Source organism: Durio zibethinus, chromosome 10 (genome assembly GCF_047325235.1).
Source record: "Durio zibethinus cultivar Kanyao isolate XHJ-2024 chromosome 10, ASM4732523v1, whole genome shotgun sequence".
NCBI lineage: Eukaryota > Viridiplantae > Streptophyta > Magnoliopsida > Malvales > Malvaceae > Durio > Durio zibethinus.
Window position 1 is genome coordinate 23,651,824 of NC_143171.1, and position 19,240 is coordinate 23,671,063.

Here is a 19,240-nt window from a genome sequence, read left to right on the forward strand (position 1 = left end):
CCATCTCCATCATTGATGTAAAAGGGGATTGCATTCAAAATGAATTGGTAAATTAGTGTAAAAGACATGCCTTCATGCTATATTATCCTGCAGACAAAACAAAGAATTTTACATTGTTACTAACTTACTATCCCTGTTACCTTGCCAATGATAAAATTTTCTATTACACTTCCAATTTCAGGGTAGATCTGCACTACAATTCCTTCAGAAATTAAGTCAATGGTTTTTGGATTACCCTCATCTTCTCTAAATTGAAATGGTTTTTGGATTACTCCTCTGTTGGCCTACAATTCCTTCACAAAGCAAGTTAAACAAGGCCTGAAAAGTTAAATGAGAGAGCCAGGCCTACTGAAGGCCTTTTAGGCCCACTTTTCTCATGGATTTTTGGAGAAATAGGCAGCCCAGAAATACTGAGATAGGCCCCAGACTTTATGCCCACCCCCTGGCCTGGAAAATTGAGGTTAGGCTAGGCTTGAAAACAGTTTATTTTCACTCAAACCCAAAATTATTTGTTATCTAGATTCTAGATAATGTGTTGTAATCAAAATATATATGATTTATAAAAAAATAAATATAATATAAAAAATTATTAGATTATTTTAATAGCACAAAATAGTCATAAAACAATTCTTCCTTTTTAAAGCAATTATTTTACCTTTTTTAAAATAAAATAATCTAATTGAATCCGAATCAAATCATTAGAATTGAATATAGAAATATTTTTAAGTGATTTTAAAACCCCATGAAATTTATGACAAGATTGAAACTTCCATTGAAGTATAACATATAATAGTAATATCTGGAAACTTCAAAAAGTCAAAGCTCTTTCTTGTCTTCACCACCATGTCTGAAGAACAAGATTGGATCAGTGCATTACCAGATGCAATTCTCCATCACATTCTCTCCTTCTTGCCAACCGAACTTCCTATTCAAACCAACATTTTGTCCAAAAGATGGATCCACCTCTGGAAATTCAGCCGTGTCATTGACATTCCTATTACAGTACCTTATAAATTGATCGATGAATCTGAATGTAATTTCATTGGCAAACTTTAAGCCATCACCAAGCCTAGAAACCCCACAAATTCAGCATTGGGTTTTGTGTAGGACCCTTTTGGGACCCTGATGTTGTAGACTGCATTGAGTTTGCCATTTCAAGGCAGGTTCAGATTCTCTCAGTTGCTGCTATTCTGCTCGTACTATTGCCTGAAGAATGTTATGCTATGCCTAGCATGTTTCATTTGCATGACAATGTTCGATCATTGGAGCAACCTTTTTTAGGGGGTTTCGTTTTAATCCAAATCAACCAGGTTTTGTAACCTTTGCTTGGCTTACTACCCTTTGCATTTTTTATTGTGCAATAGAAGATGAAACTCTAAAGAAGTTGATGTCTATTTATCCTGTTCTTGAGAGCTTGACCATTGCTAGTTTCTATACGCTAATCAATTTTAAGACTTATTGCTGTCAAAGCAAGCGGCTTAAACACCTTGTATTTCGTTGGATGGATGGGATTGGTTTGAATCTAGAAGTTGATGTGTCAAATTTGTCATCAGTTCAATTCTTTGGAGATTTAATGCAGATTTCTTTGAGTACTTTGCCTTCCATTGTTGAAGCCAGAGTTTTTCAACAGGCAAATAGACAATATAAAGAAGAATTTGAGCACATTAGCACATTGGTAGGAAATCTTATCCATGTAAAGCAACTTGGTGTTAATTCTTGGTTTCCTCAGGTATTTATTTCTTTGTATTCTCATTAATTATTCCTTTTATTGAATTTGATTGGTGTGATTAAAATCTCTAGTGTTTCCTTTTGGAATGGAAAGTTTGTAGCTAGAGAACTCAAGGTGAACAGCAATGGATGGGCAAATGTCCAAAATCTTAAGGTATTTTCTTGGTTTGGTCCATTTGTGAAAGAGACCGATCTGATTGCACTTCTTGCCTTCTTGGGACAATGCTCTTCTTTGGAGAAGATTGAACTAGGTGTGAGTTTTCCACATCTGTTTTAAAATTTTGATTGTCTACAAGACTAATTCTCATAAATGTTATTGTTCTGTGTGGATTTGCAGTTTAGAACTAGGTATTCGGAAGCGTTTGATGATTATATTCAAGCTTATGCTTTCAAGCAATCGTTTGTTGAGCTTAACAATGGAGAAGGAGAACTAACAGTTGCATTTTTGCATAATTTGAAGATAATTAAAGTACATCACTTCTTTAGCTATAAGAGCGAAATTGAATTAGTTAAGCGTCTATTGCAGAAGGCAATTGCTCTTGAGACACTATTTTTAATCTATGAAAAACTTAAATTTGATTCTGAATTGAGAGATGAAGATGTCACTCGCCGTAAAAAGTTGATTCGAGAGAGTTTTTTTGGTTTGCCTGAAGCTTCCTCCCATGCCCATATCCTGTTTCATTAAACCTGAGAAGGTTGAATCTGTTTGTCCTTCTACATATGCAGGGTGCATTTGGAAGTATGGTAGGAATGCCAAAATGGCACCGCAAAACGGTGCCAAAACAGCAGCCCGTATCTCTTCCCACCGCGTTTCCAAATGCAGCCGTAGACTGTTTACATGGAGTCTCGTTGGTTTTCTCCAGGATGATATTTTTTTCTTATAGCTCTCTGGATGTGTTACACTGAAGTTCTAGAATTAGATTCCTTCCATACTAATTTGGTCCATCATTGTCACACTGGCCCTGGATCTGAAGTTGGTTTGTTTCATAATCATAATAGTAATTCATATTGCTTAGTTGTTGATTTTTTTGTATTTATTGTTTGAGTTCTAGTGGCAGCATGTTATTGATTCCATTGGAATAGTATATTTTAGCACGAGTCCAAAATCTGTCATTTCCTCACATCCCCCATTTGGGATGAGCAGAACAGTACTAATCAATGCCATGTGAACAAAGTAGCTATTCATATAGACCAAGAAATTGTTAAGGAAATGTAGCATCGATCTATTGCACTAGTATATGTCACAATAAAGAAGAATTCAGATGGCTTTTTGCACCAGCAGACGTGTTGCCAGCTCAATGGCTTGCTTTGTTCATTACCATTGCTTGAAATATACAGTAAAAGTGCTTATTTTTTGAAGGAAATGATTATGTTTTTGCATGGCTTGTGGATTGGTATGTTGGTAAGTATCTGGCCCTTTCTCTATCCTCTTCAATGAAAGCTAGATTTAAGTCTTGGATTTTCTGAAATCAATGGTCCATTAGACTGTTATAGCAGCTGCTTGAACAATTTTTTTTTTTTAAATTATAAATATTAAGATTCGAATATCAAATATTGAATGTCACTTTAAGAGTGATTTCATAAACTAAATAAACTAAATTTCAAGTTCAACAATCCCACTTTTAGAAAGCAAGACCTTTCTCCTCTTTTGGTTTGGTACTACAGCTTAGCTAAATTGTGGCTTGAGAAATCAAGGCCTCACAAAGCAATGGACAACAGGACAGGGCCAAATTTTGTTAATGGATTAGAGTATAGGAACCATATAAAAACCTAAATACCAAAGCTGAAAAGTGAAAAATCTTGTCTCAACGAAGTGTGCCATGCTCATCTATTTTACTGCATTAATGATAAAATAAAAAAAAATAAAAAACCCTGGTAAAGCAACAAAAACTGTAGAAACTTTAGCTTAGCCAGGGGAGTCAAAAATTATTGAAAGGTCCTTTTAGAGGCAAGATAACTACTTGTAACCTCAACTGAATGACTGACTGATATTTTTATGGCTCCATGTACAACTGATGTTAGCCTATAATTTCTAGCTATGTATGGCATATAATAATTTGTGCATCTATTTCTGATCATCTTTAGTTTTACGCTTTTCAAGATTTTTATTAGGATCATAAGAAAGTTGCCAACAACTATGATTGAATCAATGTTCCAAAATTTCCAATTCCAGCTCTGGGTAGAATTAGATATAAGTGGGTAAAAACTATTGCGGATACGGTTTAAATTTAACTGCTATATGGTTATGTAATTGTATGCCATTTTTATCTCATTGCAAAATCGAATAAGCTTTTTTTTTTGACATAACCCGCGAGATCATGGCTTTTGAAAATATTTAATATTATCCCATAAATTTATTCAGATTTAACAATTTTAGTATTTGTGTTATATTTATTTTATATTAAATATATATAAATAAAAATTATTATATTAAATTTGCATAAATACATTAAATATATATTTTTTTTTAATTTTATTAAAATTTTAAATTATATTATTTTTATTTTTATATTATATTATTATAACATATTTAAAATTATCTAATCGACCAATCTCATATAAAAAGATTGACGTTAACAATAACTTGATTCGACTTCTTCCTTGTGTAGTACAGTACATGTTTATATTATATGGATAGACTGTCTGTTATTGAAGATTAATCTATGCGAGAGTTCCGCAGTTGGAAAGTTTTCTTTTTTTTTTTTTCAAAGAAAAAGAAATGGTGTCTAATCTAGGAGTAGGAGTACTTGTTTTTGACAGTAAATTTCTATCAGTTGCTTTGGCTATGTAGCCTGTATCTGTTTTTTCCTATCTAAAGGGCAACCAAGGCCCGAAGGTTCACTGCTTCGAGTAGACATGCACTGAAATTGAAGTCAAACAGGGGCTGGTAGGTGGAGCATTCGTACCTGGGAAAAATACTAAAGAAAAAAAGTAACTATAGTATTTTTACTTTGGGATTAAAAGTTTCTTTATCTTTGGGTGGGAGTGGGGGTAATTCAGAATGCCTGTTGCAGGTTGGAAGTGACAATGCTGGTTGGATGTGCCAATAGTTTTACTGTTGTTCAAGAGAATTTGAGTCAAATCAGGCAGTGAACTTGCCTTGAGAATATAGTTTACCATTTTTTTTAACTGTGCATGGAGAGCTGCTTTACATATGGGGTAACTAACAGTAATTGATCAATGACTAAATCTAGAAACAAATTTGTTCTCCCCCCTCTTTCATTCTTTCATTGTTATTCTTTTATACTATCCCCTTCAAACATTTGGTTATTGCACTGTAAAGATTTTTGTACCTTTATATTTTACCCCAGGTGAAGTTTGTAGTGGTAACTTTTATTTTTCTGTTTTATATACTTAAAAAAAGTTTAGGCAAGGAGAAGTTATTCGTCAAGAGTATATGATAAGTCTCAAAAAAAATTTATATATTATTCACAAAAAAAAGAAAAGAATTACAGGCAACCAATCTTTGTCATTTTTTTATATCCTGTGTTAAATTTGTGGCACTAACAAGTGTAGGGAGAGTTTTTTTTTTTTTCTTTTCTTTGAAATAGTCAATTGACAAAGACAATGATATTAAGATAAAATATTTTTGACCCCATCCTGAAGCTAAATTGAAATTCTTCTAGGAATTGGGAAGTTAAGATTTAAAAAATCTGAAAGATTTTGACAATTAATATAATCAAGGGTGTTTTGGAAGTTAATGTAACAAAAAAGAAAGAGGTGAAGGTGGCAGGTCCAAACTGACTTTGGAGTTTGATGCCTTCGTACAGTTTTCCAAAATTGAAAACTCATATAGTATTTTCATGCGATGGTAGTTCTGATTTTCAGATTCATAAAAAAAAAAAATGAGAGAGAAAGCTTTGTTAAAGCTTTTGGGTGCTCCATCTCAGGTTAAATGATTAAAATCCCCCAGGGTTAGCAGAGGTTTGTATCAAAGTCGTGCATCTGACAACTGACAGTGACTAAGATGGAGAGAGCTCCAAGTTATTTATTGCTGGCCTCTTGGGTGAGTGAAGATATAGATTTTATAGCCAGGGAAGTAGCTAGTGTTTTGTTTTCAAGGCATGTTTGTCCTTATTTCTTTGCCCTCTTGAATCAATAGCACATATATATTGGAACCCTCAGCAAAGGCAAGGAAACTAGGAGATAACCTTCCAATAGGGTAGCAGCAGTGCCCCATCTTTTGTCTAGCTAGAAAGAATCCCAGAATTGAGAGAAAAAAAAAAAAAAAAAAAGGGAGAGAAGCTGAGGTTTATCTGACTCAAGAGAGTTCACATGTGACATGAGTTGACATTCACACGTGTGTAAGTGATGGAAGGAAACAAATGAAATGATGGGCAATTTCAAACACGACTCGCTGTTAGGGAAGGAACCTAAAGATTTTATTCATTCTTGCACTTTATGCACTATGAGTTCTGGTTTTTATTGCAGATCTGCTGTAGCAAAAACTAGGCACATTTATGGCAGATAGGGTGAAAACGACCCCGCCAAACCCTTTTGCCATCCATTTCACATTTTATACATTTGCATGTCAAAATATGGTAATTGCAAAAAATGGGTTTTATACATGTCGTATTTATACACAAAAATATACACATGTGCACCAAACGGTACAAGGCAAATGGTTTCATCTTTTTTTGGGTAAACCCAAAGAAGAAACAGATTGGATATGGAATTTTAACCATCTTAAAACGAAATACTAACTATCTTGAGATGAACTACTTAAAATGTTAATTTTGTACTTACGCAATTATGATCAATAACTACTAACAAAATCAAACCTGTATCAGGAAAGTTTTTTCTTTCAAAGAATTTCCTGTTTATCAAGCTTCTCCAACTCTTAGGAATAGCTTTTTATAAGAGGAGCTGGTTTTTCTTGTAATCAGGATTAGATCTTTGTGAAGAGTGTTAGAAATTTTTAAAATAAAATATAAAAAATAATTTTATATTACAAAAAAAATAAAAACAGATAGTTAAGTCTATTTAAAATGAATAATTTTAATTGTTCAAAAATAAATAATTTTTGTCTATTCAAAATAATCAATCATATATGTAAGAAATGACATATACCTATTTATAAAAAGCTTCTTTGATTTTCTAAAAACATACAAAAACAATTCTTGGAGCTCTGATTCTTTCTTCAAACTTCATATTTATTTTATAAAAGTTTTATTGCAGAATACATTCATAGAAGTTCGATGATCTTGTGATATATTGATAAATGCTCAGTTGACTGATTTCGTCAATGCAAATTGCAATCAACCACTGGGTTTCCTTGTATCATCAAGGTTTATTACCTTTAACCCTTTTGTGCACTTACTAATTAAATAATACGGTGGAAGCAAATAAAACCTTAAAGAAAGTGGCACCATTATACGTCTTTGAGCCTTTTTTTAAAATTTTAGATTTACTAGAAGCAATAATTTCAAATTTTCAGTGTTTGCTCAAACAATCTTAAGGTTTTATTTGATTCAACAATGGCTACTGAAGCAACGCTCAATGAATTGACTTCTAGTTTTATCAAATTGGATCGTTTTGATGGTGGTAATTTTTGAAAATGATAGAAGAATATGCATTTCTTACTTTCAACTTTGAAGATTGTATATATTTTGACTACTCTCAGGCCAGAAAAAAATGAAACACAATATTATTGCAACAAGGGAAAGGCAAAAATGGGATAATGCAAACTATATGTGTAAAAGTCATGTTCTGAACAATTTGTCTAATAGCTTGTTTGATACATATCGAAACGAGATTACTACAAAAGAGTTATAGGACAAATTAGAGACCTAGTATATGATCAAGGATGCAACAAGTAAAAAAATTTTCGTTAGTCATTTCAATAATTATCATATGGTTTATGCACGTTTTGTGATTGAACAACTGCATGAAATTGAAAGAATGCTTAATCAGTTTAAACAATATAATATGAGTATGGATGAAACAATTATTATATCCTCTATAATAGACAAACTTTCTCCATCATAGAAAGAATTGAAAATAAGTTTGAAACATGAAAAAAAGAAATCACTCTTGAGGTTTTAGCTAATCATCTTTTAATTAAAAAGGAATAAAGAAAACAAAAATAGAATTCCGGTTCTAGTGATGCCAAAGTTCATGTTTTGGATGAAAGACAAATTAAAAAACCTGATAAAAAGAAGTTCAAGTTCAAGCAAATTGCTAATAGGCCTAAATTTAAGAAGAATAAGAAAAGCTCATGTTATCATTGTTGTAAGCTATGACATTTTAAAAAAGAATGTCAATTACTATAGAAAAAAATGATTCCTCAAAAGGGAATACTTCTAAAAAATTTGTTGCCATAATTTTTGAAATTAATATGCTTGAAAATGATGAATCTTGATGGGTTGCTTCTAAGGTAACAAAACATGTGTGCAAGGATAAAAGCATATTTACAACATTCAAACCAAATGAATATGGCAGTGTCCTCTATATGAGAAATTCTTCTATAACAACAATCAAATGCAAAGGATTGTTGACTTTAAATTCACTTCTGAAAAAACTCTAACCTTAAATGATGTTTATTATGTGCCAGAAGTTATGAAGAATTTAGTGTCTAGAAGTCAGTTGAATTAATTTGGTTTTAAACTTGTATTTGAGGTAGATAAATTTTTTCCATCTAGAGGAAGAATTTTTGCTGGGAAAGGGTATATGCATGAAGGAATGTTCAAACTTAATATTATTAATAAAAATAAAAATGTTATTTTCTGCTTACATGGTTGAATCTTCATATTTATGGCATTATAGATTAAGTCATTTAAATTATAAAAAATTACATGATATGAGTAAGCTTCTGTTAATTTTTGAATTTAATCAAGATATTAATAAATGTAATACATGCATGTTGACTAAGATTACAAGAAATCTTTTTTCTAAGGTTAAAAGAAATACAAAGTTTCTTAAGTTAATTCACATTGATGTTTGTGATATGCATAGCACTCCTACATTATCTAAAAAGAAATATTTTGTCAAATTTATAAAAGATTGTACTAAATATTATTATGTTTATCTGTTATATTCCAAAAATAAAAATACTTGATAAGTTTAAAATATATAAATTTGAAGTTGAACTTCAATATGAATATTTTATCAAGTGCTTGAGGTTAGATAGGGTGAAGAATATTATAAACCAAGTTATTGTTCTTTATGCACCACAATAGAATAATGTAGCTGAAAGGAAGAACAAGGCCTTAACAGAAATGGTAAATGCAATGTTATCATATTTTAAACTTGGACAAAGATTTTGGGGTGAAGCTTTATTAACAGCTTGTCATATACTAAATAAAATTCTTAACAAAAAAACAAAAATAACCCCATATATGCAATGGAAGAAAAGAAAACCAAATTTTAATTATTTAAAGGTTTGGAGATGTAGAGTTGTAATTAAAATTTCAAAACCCAAAAGAAAAAAGTTTGGTGAAAAAGGAGTAAAATGCATATTCATAGGATATGCACAACATAGTAAAGCATATTTCAGTTAACACAATTATTGAATCAAAAAATATAATTTTTTATAAAAATATATTTAAATCTATTTCAAGACAACTACAAGCAAATTCATTTTACAAGTGAAAAAAAATACCAAATCCATTAGAACAAACTGAAATTAGTGAAGAATCTTATCAAGAAACAAGAACAGGCAAAAGGGTTAGAAAGATAAAAGATTTTAGATCATATTTCTTTATATTCATTGTGGAAGAGACTGGTGAAAGCATAAACAGTCAAATTTCTTATTATTTTAATACGAAATCTAATCCTATTACATATGAAGAAACAATGAAGTCTCAAGATTTTACATTTTTGAGAGAAGTATTAAATGATGAAATGACTCAATAATGTGAAATAACACTTGGATTTTAGTTGACCTTCCATCAAATTCTAATCTAATAGGTTGTAAATGGATTTTCAAAAAGAAAATGAATGTGGATGAAATCATAAATAAATTTAAATTAAGGTTGGTAGCCAAGAACTTTACACAAAAGTAAGAGATAGACTATTTTGATACCGGAACACTCATGATGAAAGCTACCTATATGAGTGTGAAATGTGACTGATTTTATAAGCTTAAGAGCTTGGCTCTAACAGCACTTCATGAAAAAATGATGCAAACACATGGCCATAAATGTGTCACCAGATACCAAGCATTCATTAGGTATTGAAATCATTGTGTAAGAAAAGTTTAGTTAACCAAATGGAATAGCTGGTTCAAAGCATAGTTTATCATGTAATTTCATTTAACTTTAACTTGTTTTCACTAAGTGAATGTTTAAATCAAAAGATACATTTACTTATGCAATTAATTTCTAATATCATTATAAATCTGGATTATTTTGAAAATGATTGTTAGAGATTTTCAAATAAAATATAGGAAATAATCCTACATTGGAAAAGAAAAAATAATGAAACATAGTTAAGTTTTTTCAAAATGAACAGTTTCAGCTATTCAAAAATAGATAATTTTTGTTTATTCAAAATAGATAGTTATGTATGTTAAAAAAGATACTTATCTGTTTATAAAAGGTTGCTCTGATTTTTTGAAGACATATAAAAACAATTCTTGAAACTCTCATTCTTTTTTCAAACTCTAGATTTCATTTATAAAAGTTTTGCTGTAAAATACCTTTATAGAAGTTGGGTGATTTTGTGATATGTCGATAAATACTTAATGACTGATTTTGTCAATGTAAAACGTAATTAATCATTGGGTTTCATTGTATCTTTAAAATTTATTGCCTACAACTTTTTTATACACTTACTAATTAACTAATACAATGAGAGCAAATAAAACTTTCAAAAAGGTGATACTATTATAAGCTTTGAAATTTTTCTTCAAAATTTTATATTTATCATAAACAATAATTCTAAATTTTTAATGTTTGCTCAAACAAAAAGCACTTCCAGAACAAATTTCTGAATGCAACAAAATTGCAGATATCAAGTTCGGACAGTACCTGAAGATATCTTGATTGTAATGTTGTTAAAAAAAAAAATCAAAGTGACTGAAGTTTATGTTTGTTGTTGTTGAAGCTTATGCTTCCTTTGAGAATCCGAATACAGCCATAAAACGCATTTTAAGGAAACTTTAATCAGCTCATTGTGTAAGTGGCTTCGTGTATGTTCCACGCTCTATGAAGTAGAGTAGAAACCTTTGGTTTGACAGGAGCAAATTAAGTAGAGGTCTGCTTTCTGTCAGAGTAGTGAAACTCATTCAACAGAAGATGAGAAGTCTTGCGGTGTGGATTTTCTGTTAGAACGAAAACAAACGCCTTTTTTATTATTATTTATTTTTCTCTGCTAATGCGCCATTCTCTCTATTTCTCCTCTTGATGTTGTGCAGCTCTCATATATTTTCCATAGCAAAATCTCTCTCTCTTCCTTTGTTTTTATCTTCACTTCCTTTTTACCATTTTGGGATATGAAGATGACCTTTCAACAGTTCCACAACAGCCCCTGTTGTCACCTTGTCAAATTGGTACATCGTATATCCACCTTCCATCTCGTCAATGGAGGTGTTAAAACACATGGATTCTCTTTCTATTACTCAAGCTATCAGGTTTCTTCACAAAATATATTTTACTGTGGTGGTGATGATAATCCTGTGAAGGGTCACATGGGGTTTTCTGATTTAATGAAGTGTCCTTGTAGCTTGGATGAAGATGGCCAAAACAGTGAGTTAGATGATCATTTTTCTAAGGGCGTCGAATCCATTGATGGGTTTGGAGAAAACAATGCTGCAGTTTCCATGGAGGATATGAGAAGAAGAATGATCTGTATGAGTGAAGATAATAACCCTGGTGAAGGTTTTCTCAATGGGAAGGATGTTGAGCTGTCAAAGGTTTGTGCAAGAGGGCATTGGAAACCAGCTGAGGACTCTAAACTCAAGGAACTTGTTGCACTTTATGGACCTCAAAACTGGAACCTTATAGCTGAGAGGCTGCAAGGAAGAACAGGTAAAATCAGTTAAAGAAATACATTGCAAAGTTCCTTTTTTTTTCTGTAATTTTTTCCTTCAATGATGAAATATGAAGCTTGTGCTTGAAAATGACATTTACAAATTTCACATGTAAAATCTTCTGTCTTATTGAAGGTAAAAGCTGTAGATTAAGGTGGTTTAATCAACTTGACCCCAGGATCAACAAAAAGGCTTTTACTGAAGAGGAAGAAGAGAGGCTGATGGCAGCTCATAGAGCATATGGTAACAAATGGGCCATGATTGCTAGGCTTTTCCATGGAAGAACTGATAATGCTGTCAAAAACCATTGGCATGTTATAATGGCTAGGAAATACAGGGAGCAGGCTAGTGCCTATAGAAGGAGAAAGCTAAGTCAAGGTGTTCAAAGAAAGTTGGAAGAAAATGGGAACTTTGACTGCAGAGAGGCAGCCAATGGCAACGTCACAAACCCCTCTAGCAACCCATTTTTAGCTTCATCTGTTGGGTCTAATGGCTCTAATTACAACAAGACTTCGGGGAAAGAAGCTGCCGCAACAAGTGGTAGAGATTTGTTTCCTGGGTCTAAAAGCTACTACTCTTTCTCTGCTGGGGAAGGAATTTGTAAAAATCAGAGACCCTTAGATTTCTTTTCTAATGGCTCTAATTACGACAAGACTTCGGGGAGAGAAGCTGCTGCAACCAGTGGTAGAGATTTGTTTCCTGGGTCTAAAATCTTCTATTTTTCTGCTGGGGAAGGAAGTTGTAAAAACCAGACACCCTTAGGTTTCTTTTCTGGTTTGCCCCTTTTGGTCCCTTCAATCCCCACTTTCTGTCATTTCATATAACTTTTATGCATTTAGTTTGTGCTTCCTTTCATTGGCTACTTAAGCAAAATTTTCCAATCTTTCACCAAGTTTCTCTTCTACGTCTAGTCATCCTAGTGTAAAGATCAACACTGTTGCATTTACAAGTTCAGCTTTAAGTACTTGTTTATTTTGCAGAGAAGACCATCTTCAATTTCTTGGTCTTTCATTTGTTGCATTTGATTATTCAATTTTCTTCATTTTCATGAAAGGGTCAATTGTCTGTTTTTTACAGATTACAGGAGCCAAGAAGGTTTAATTAGCCGGAACAGTAGGCAATGGAATGTGCTCCAAGAAGAAACAAGCTTGACTGTTTCGCATCCCTGTTCTCATCCTTCACAAATGTTATTGCAACAATCAAGTAACCATCAACTATTTGGTTTCTCAGACTCCATAGCGTCAGCATCTCAATTCACAGTCACTGAACCATCATCACCATCACCATCAGCTGCAGAGAACACAGTAGGAAGCCATTTTGAGACTAGTACCCCATCATCACCACCTTTCATAGATTTTCTTGGAGTAGGAGCTTAAAGAAGAACAAGGCTTTCAAAACCAGGTAAAAGGATTGAGAACTGAAAAGAGTGTCCAAAGACTAGCTCAGACATCATTGCAGGGCATAAAGAAAGGATTGTTTTTCTAGATGAATAAGAACCTCAGAAGCGTAAGGCAGCCCTTTATTATCATTAGCATCTTTGTCCTTGTAACCATTCTCACCAAATCCTAAACTTGAACCAGTGATGAGTGACCTCATACTCTTTCTCAGTCTAACACTGTTCCTCTTTCTTTCTAATTTCATTATTTCTACAAATGATTTAATGCAGAAATTCAAAGGAAAATTAATAGACATGTTTACCTTCTAGAAAAAAAAAACTTAAAAAAAAAAATCTTAAAGGTTTAGGGTCCTTTTCCTATGGGGAAAAGAAAGTGAAGAAAGTGTGATATTGAGAGAGAGAGAGAGAGAGAGAGAGAGAGAGAGAGAGAGAGAGAGAGAGAGACGATAGTGCTGGAGAGAACAGTAACAGAATAAGAAAGGCATTGGAATGGAACAACAATGGGGGTAGTAAGTTACAAAACAGAAGAAAACAGAACAAAAACATGGGTACTTTTCAAAACATGCAGTTTTCGTGGGACTGCAGAATTCAGGCAGAGATGTCAAATTGTCACAAGCATCTTACATTTGCATGAGGCTATACAAGAGATCTGCTATGCCCTTAACCTACTTCCAAATCTGTGCACCTTCTCTTGCCTGCCTCTTCACTTTTATGCTTTTTAATTTTTGGTGAAATTTTAACTATTGACTCGAGTACAGATGGTTCAGCTTAGATTTCTCAACACAACCATATTTTCGTTTACTATCATTTTTTCTTCTTATGCAACATTTGGTTTAGTGAAGGCTGCCTATTAGTTTGGTATGTGCTAAATGATCAGCAGACAAAAACTAATGATATTATTATATGTAAATAATATAAATATTAAAGACAAAGATTTACTCCTATTTTCCATTCGGATTAATACTTGTTCCAACTCTTTAACATTTTCACTAAAGTTTTGTATGGCTGAGTGGATACAAAACTAGTATGATTTCTCTAGCATTTCAAAAGGATATCAACTAAGGATAATAAATCCTAAAAAACCAGTCACCGGCTGATTTTTTTTGGAACTTTCAAGGAAAATAAGTTTTGTGCTTGTCTACGTACACTTTAATCTCTTATTTTGTTAGATACACTTTAATCTTTTTGCTCGCTAACAAAATGGGTACTTTTTTTTTTCACAAATGTCGATAGGAGAAAGGATTACAGACGGTAAGACTTGAACCTCCAACTTACAATGTCATTTCTTATGGTGACTGTATGAATCTTTGCTTAACAAATTAACTTGTTACACTTAAGAACTTAAAAACCAACATATTTTAGTGAAAAATTATGAGTTTAATTTATATTTTTAGGCACCATTAAAAGCAGGCCACTTAATAGCACCCAATTAACTCTCAATAATTTTACTAATCCTAATTAGCAGAATTAATATATGAAGAAAAAAGAGAAAAGAAAACCCAGAGCTTGCTTCTATATATATTGGTTATTTGTCTAATGTGTTTAGGGTTTAGGACCGTCAGCACCCAGAGTCAAGTCAAATATATGAGAAAGTAAAAGAATTTTTATGTAAGATTAAGCCTTTAGAATATGTACCAGATGTTGCTGGTGTGTTGCATGATGTAGAGGAAGAGCAGGAGGACCATCTTAGCTACATCAATCACAGCGAGAAATTGGCCATTGCATGTGATATGGGCTCATGCAAACTCCCTTTTAGAGGCACCTATTCGTGTATTTAAAAACCTGTTAGAATATGTGATGATTGCCACTCTGCTGTCAAACTTATTTCAAAGGTCACAAACAGGATGATCATTGTTAGAGATGTAAATCGCTTCCATAGTTTTCAAAACGGATACTGTTTATGTGCTGATTACTGGTAATAGATTTATTGACTATTTGCCGCTGGGTGACTGGAGAAGAAAATTATTGTAGGTTCTGGAGAAATCACATCTATGTCCATAAAAGCCAGGCAGGGATCATTGATCTTCAATCTGTTTACCTGGATACTATGCAAGTATTTATGTGGATGTTCTTGAAACTGCTTATATATCTTGCCTTCATTATCATTTATAATTACGAAGGGCTTATGATAGGATTTCTATGTCAGGGTCCTTAAAGCCACTCTTATTGACCATGGAAACATGTTTTTCTTAGGAAAGATTAGCATGCAGGATGTTGTTTCTATATTATCAGGGAGCATCTTTATAATGCTTTCCTTAAAATAGAATCAAAATTTTCCATTGGTGTCTGAAAACTGTTTTTGCTTGACAGAATCAGCCAAAATTCTTCTTAACTTTCTGAGAGCTTGATTCAGGCTATTAATTTCTTACCTTTTCCAATCACAATCACAAATTAATACAGAGTGATACTGCTAAATACTAATATCTGATAATAATAGTCATAATCACAATTCACAATTACAACCAAAAAGAAAAATCAAATATATCAAAACCACATAACAAGAAACAGAGGTAAAAATTAATAAATATATATTCTAATATTGTGAGACTTGATATTTATTAATTTTCAAAAAAAAAAAAATAATAAAGGAATGATTCAACAAAAACTGTTCTCCATGAATTTTACAAATTCCTGAAAATCTATTCTGATATCTCCATCTTCATCAAAGGTTTGGATCATTATGCTGCAGTTCTCCAGCTTTAAACCTTCATTCAATCCCAAAATAGGGAGAACTCTCTGCATCAATAAACCCATCTTTATTCACATCAAAAACATCAAAAGCTTGCTTCACCTCTTCCAAGCTTGGCTTCTCCTCAAACAGCTTGGAAAGCTCTTCAGAACCAAATGATTTGTTTAGCTCCTCAGTCCTCACTTTCTTGAATGCAAAAAAGTCCCAGATCTCCCATCAGCTTCTCCATTTTATTTCTATTCACTTTCCCACCATCTTCCATTTTTCTCAGTAGATGAAACTGCCTTGCTTGAACACTCAAAATCCTGGTTTCTCTCCCAAACTGATGTCTTTGAGCTGCCATGTTAATGCTGGGATTGTGGGAGAAAAAAACTTTTAATGCTATTATAACTTGTGAAGCTATGAAACAACAATATCATAAGTTTGGGGAGTTAGGTGTGCTGTCATTTGCCAAAACATAGTTAATTCTTCTGCCTTTAGCACAAAATCTACAAGAATATTCTCTTCATCAGATATCACAGTTCTCAAATTCAAAATTCAGACGATTGTACTAGGGTGTTTCTAATGCAATATCAGTTGATTTTTTGACCTGGGATTGCAGTGTTGCTTCAAAGACAACTTCAAGTTTCTTTTACATGTACAAAGATACATACACCAAATTAAGAGGATGTCTTCTTCCTTTCTTCACAGCAACTTTTCTGAATAAATCCTTAGTCATCAGGACTTAGATCTTCAAACTAGAGGGTATCAGTATAGTTTTGTCAACGCCAAACTCCAAAAGGCAGCACTCTGAAGTCACCCATCTATTTACATTGATCAGCCATGCCATGCAAACATTTACTCTGAAAAGCAACTCATGACCGACTAATGATAAATAAGTCAATATATTTGCCCTTCAAGTGCCATGCACATGGGGGATAATTTAAGAAGCTATCGTCCCAACATCTGTTAGAATACGTGCCTTATGACAGGCACTTTACCATGAAGTCAAATAATTTTATATTGTCTCGGGGAAAAAAGTAACTTTTTGGTTTTGGAAATTTTGATATTTTGTCATTTACACTATATATATATATATATATATATTTTTTTTTTTAAGTTTTAATACAAATAAAAAAAATAGAAGTAAATAAAAGAGGAAGGTTTGGATCGAAACCAAACTTTTGATATCCCTTCAAGCATCTTTAACCACTGGACTAAAAACGTGGGGACATTTACACCATACATCTTTTCTAAGCTAAAGTTATCTTTGTAGCATTCAATTGCAAAGCATCGTGTATAACCATAATCTAATACTTAAAGTCAACAATTTCTTTTTTGATAGTTAGGAATAATTTCTTAGTTCTTCAACGGCAACATTTCAGTTCAAGGGGTTATTGGATTCATGTCACTGTTATTCCTTTGTAATCAAGAATTCAACATACTATACATATATAAATATATAAATTAAAAAAAAAAGAAAATTTTTTCATGACAATGATAACTCTAATAAAAGAACAAGCTGTCATTTTCATGCCTATTGCTCATATACAGAGAGTATAAGCATTTTCTTACATGGCACATTAACATGAAAGGGAAAACCCATAGTTTTTATAAGAAAAGAAAAACATGACACAGCATAGTGAATCCTAACTTCTCAAACCATTTTTGGTTCAGATTCATTGAAACATAACTAAGGTAAGAAAAAAAAAGTTAATCTGCTGGAGTTCAGATTTCTAACTCTCGAGTCTCAACTAGCCTTGTGGAGGAGGGCTAAATATGTAACCAGTTATGGGGTTAATATTTGGGCCTGAATCTTTATAATCCATTATTTCAATTATCTCCCTTGATGTATCTACAAATTCCTGCTAGCCAAACATTAAAAAAAACAACAATTTTAGCTCCTAAAAATTGTAAATAAAGACTCTAGAAAGTTTAAAGAAAAGAGAGAGAAAACCAACCTTCGATTGAGCAGTGGATTCTCCAAACTCAACAGTCTCCATCACTTTTCTGCCGAATCCTAAGAATTGACAACAGAGGTATAAGAATTTTTTTTTTTTTTTTTGCCATCAAGAAAGTATAAGACTAAAAAACGAAGAAAAAATTCCTATAAAACAAAAAACCAAAAACAAAGTAATACCTTGAGAGAAGGAGAGAAACAAAAGCATTGAAAGAAGAAGTTTGAGAAACCAAGACCGACCCATTATTTCTTGAACAATCCCGGGAAATGGGCAGTTCTCAGATTTATGAAGGTACGAAGAAAAGAAAAGATAGTTTAACAGGCTTTTTGCTGAGAGTTCCAAGGAAACCGCTGAGCTTCAGCTTCAGCTTTTAGGCTTTTCAGCTTCTTCGGATCCAATGGAAGGAATTTAAAAGCATATTTTTGCTTCAATATTTATGGATACATTGATGTGAAGGTGAGTGGGAGAATCTTGCATATAGATTTGTTGAGTTAATAATTGTAGCTAAGATTATATAGTTATTAAAATTTTATATGATTTTTTATTGCATTTTTGCAATAGTTTTTGGTGGTATAGGCATTGCAGATAGTGGCCACTGGTCAGGATGGTTTATGTTAGGGGGTTTTGCTTATTTTATTACAAATAACAAAGGTTTTTACAGTTAATTAGAGGATTATATCAGCAGCTTTTGGGATTAGATCACTCGGAATTTTTCACTCTTTTATTTGTGATTGTACTTTTGCATAGATCTATAAAGAAAAAAGAATGAGAATGATACATATGGAATCACTTTTGTAGAAGAAATGTTTAAAAAACAGTGTCGTTTGGGCTATTGGATTCTATTGTTTCACTATTATAATAAATAGATCCGTAAATTTATAGTAAACTTAATAAATTGATGAAATCGTCAGTAATTTTATTTAATTAGATGTTATTAATCACTTAAATATTTTATCTATTTAAGGAACTCTTAAGTTTAATTAAGAGTCTCTAAAATAATATATTCGAGTCTACTAACTAAAATATAGTTCGAGAGTTCGATTACATGTGGACAAGGTGATAGTACCCGCACATATCCATTCAAATGATGATACCATTTTATTTTAAATTTATCATAAAGTATTATTTCTAATGGTTTTAAAATTTAATATTGAATATTAGATCTTTTTAAGGTACTCTTAAGCTTGATTAAGAGTCTCTAAAAAAATATATTCGAGTCTACTAACTAGAATATGATTCGAGAGTTCGATTACATGTGGACAAGGTGATGGCATCCGCACATACCCATTCAAAGGATGATACTATTTTATTTTAAATTTATCATAAAGTATTAATTCTAATGGTTTTAAAATTTAATATTGAATATTAGAAATAATTCTTAAGACTTCTCCATCAATCTGGTAAGATTCTTAAAAATATTTTTTATCTTAAGAGTATTCAAGAATCTTATTTGTTTTCATGAAGAAGCTCTATCATCAAAAGAAATTTTTTTTGTTAGTTTTATTTTTGTCAAAAAT

At 32.2% G+C, this 19,240-nt stretch overlaps 1 protein-coding gene and 1 pseudogene across 2 annotated transcripts; one reads left to right on the plus strand and one right to left on the minus strand.

Moving 5' to 3' along the window:
• Positions 1-11,282: 11,282 nt before the first annotated feature.
• Positions 11,283-13,932, plus strand: LOC111293379 (uncharacterized). The gene is made up of 3 exons (XM_089766963.1): positions 11,283-11,696; positions 11,834-12,382; positions 12,776-13,932. Exons 1-3 carry the CDS (start codon positions 11,357-11,359, stop codon positions 13,072-13,074), a joined length of 1,188 nt encoding a protein of 395 aa, XP_089623089.1. The 5' UTR covers positions 11,283-11,356; the 3' UTR covers positions 13,075-13,932.
• Positions 13,933-15,397: 1,465 nt separating this feature from the next.
• LOC149516551 (putative calcium-binding protein CML46) lies at positions 15,398-18,443 on the minus strand (annotated as a pseudogene). The gene is made up of 3 exons (XR_016345979.1): positions 17,903-18,443; positions 17,724-17,782; positions 15,398-17,627 (listed from the first exon to the last, which is right to left on the minus strand). The product of XR_016345979.1 is annotated as a putative calcium-binding protein CML46 (transcript).
• Positions 18,444-19,240: the final 797 nt, after the last annotated feature.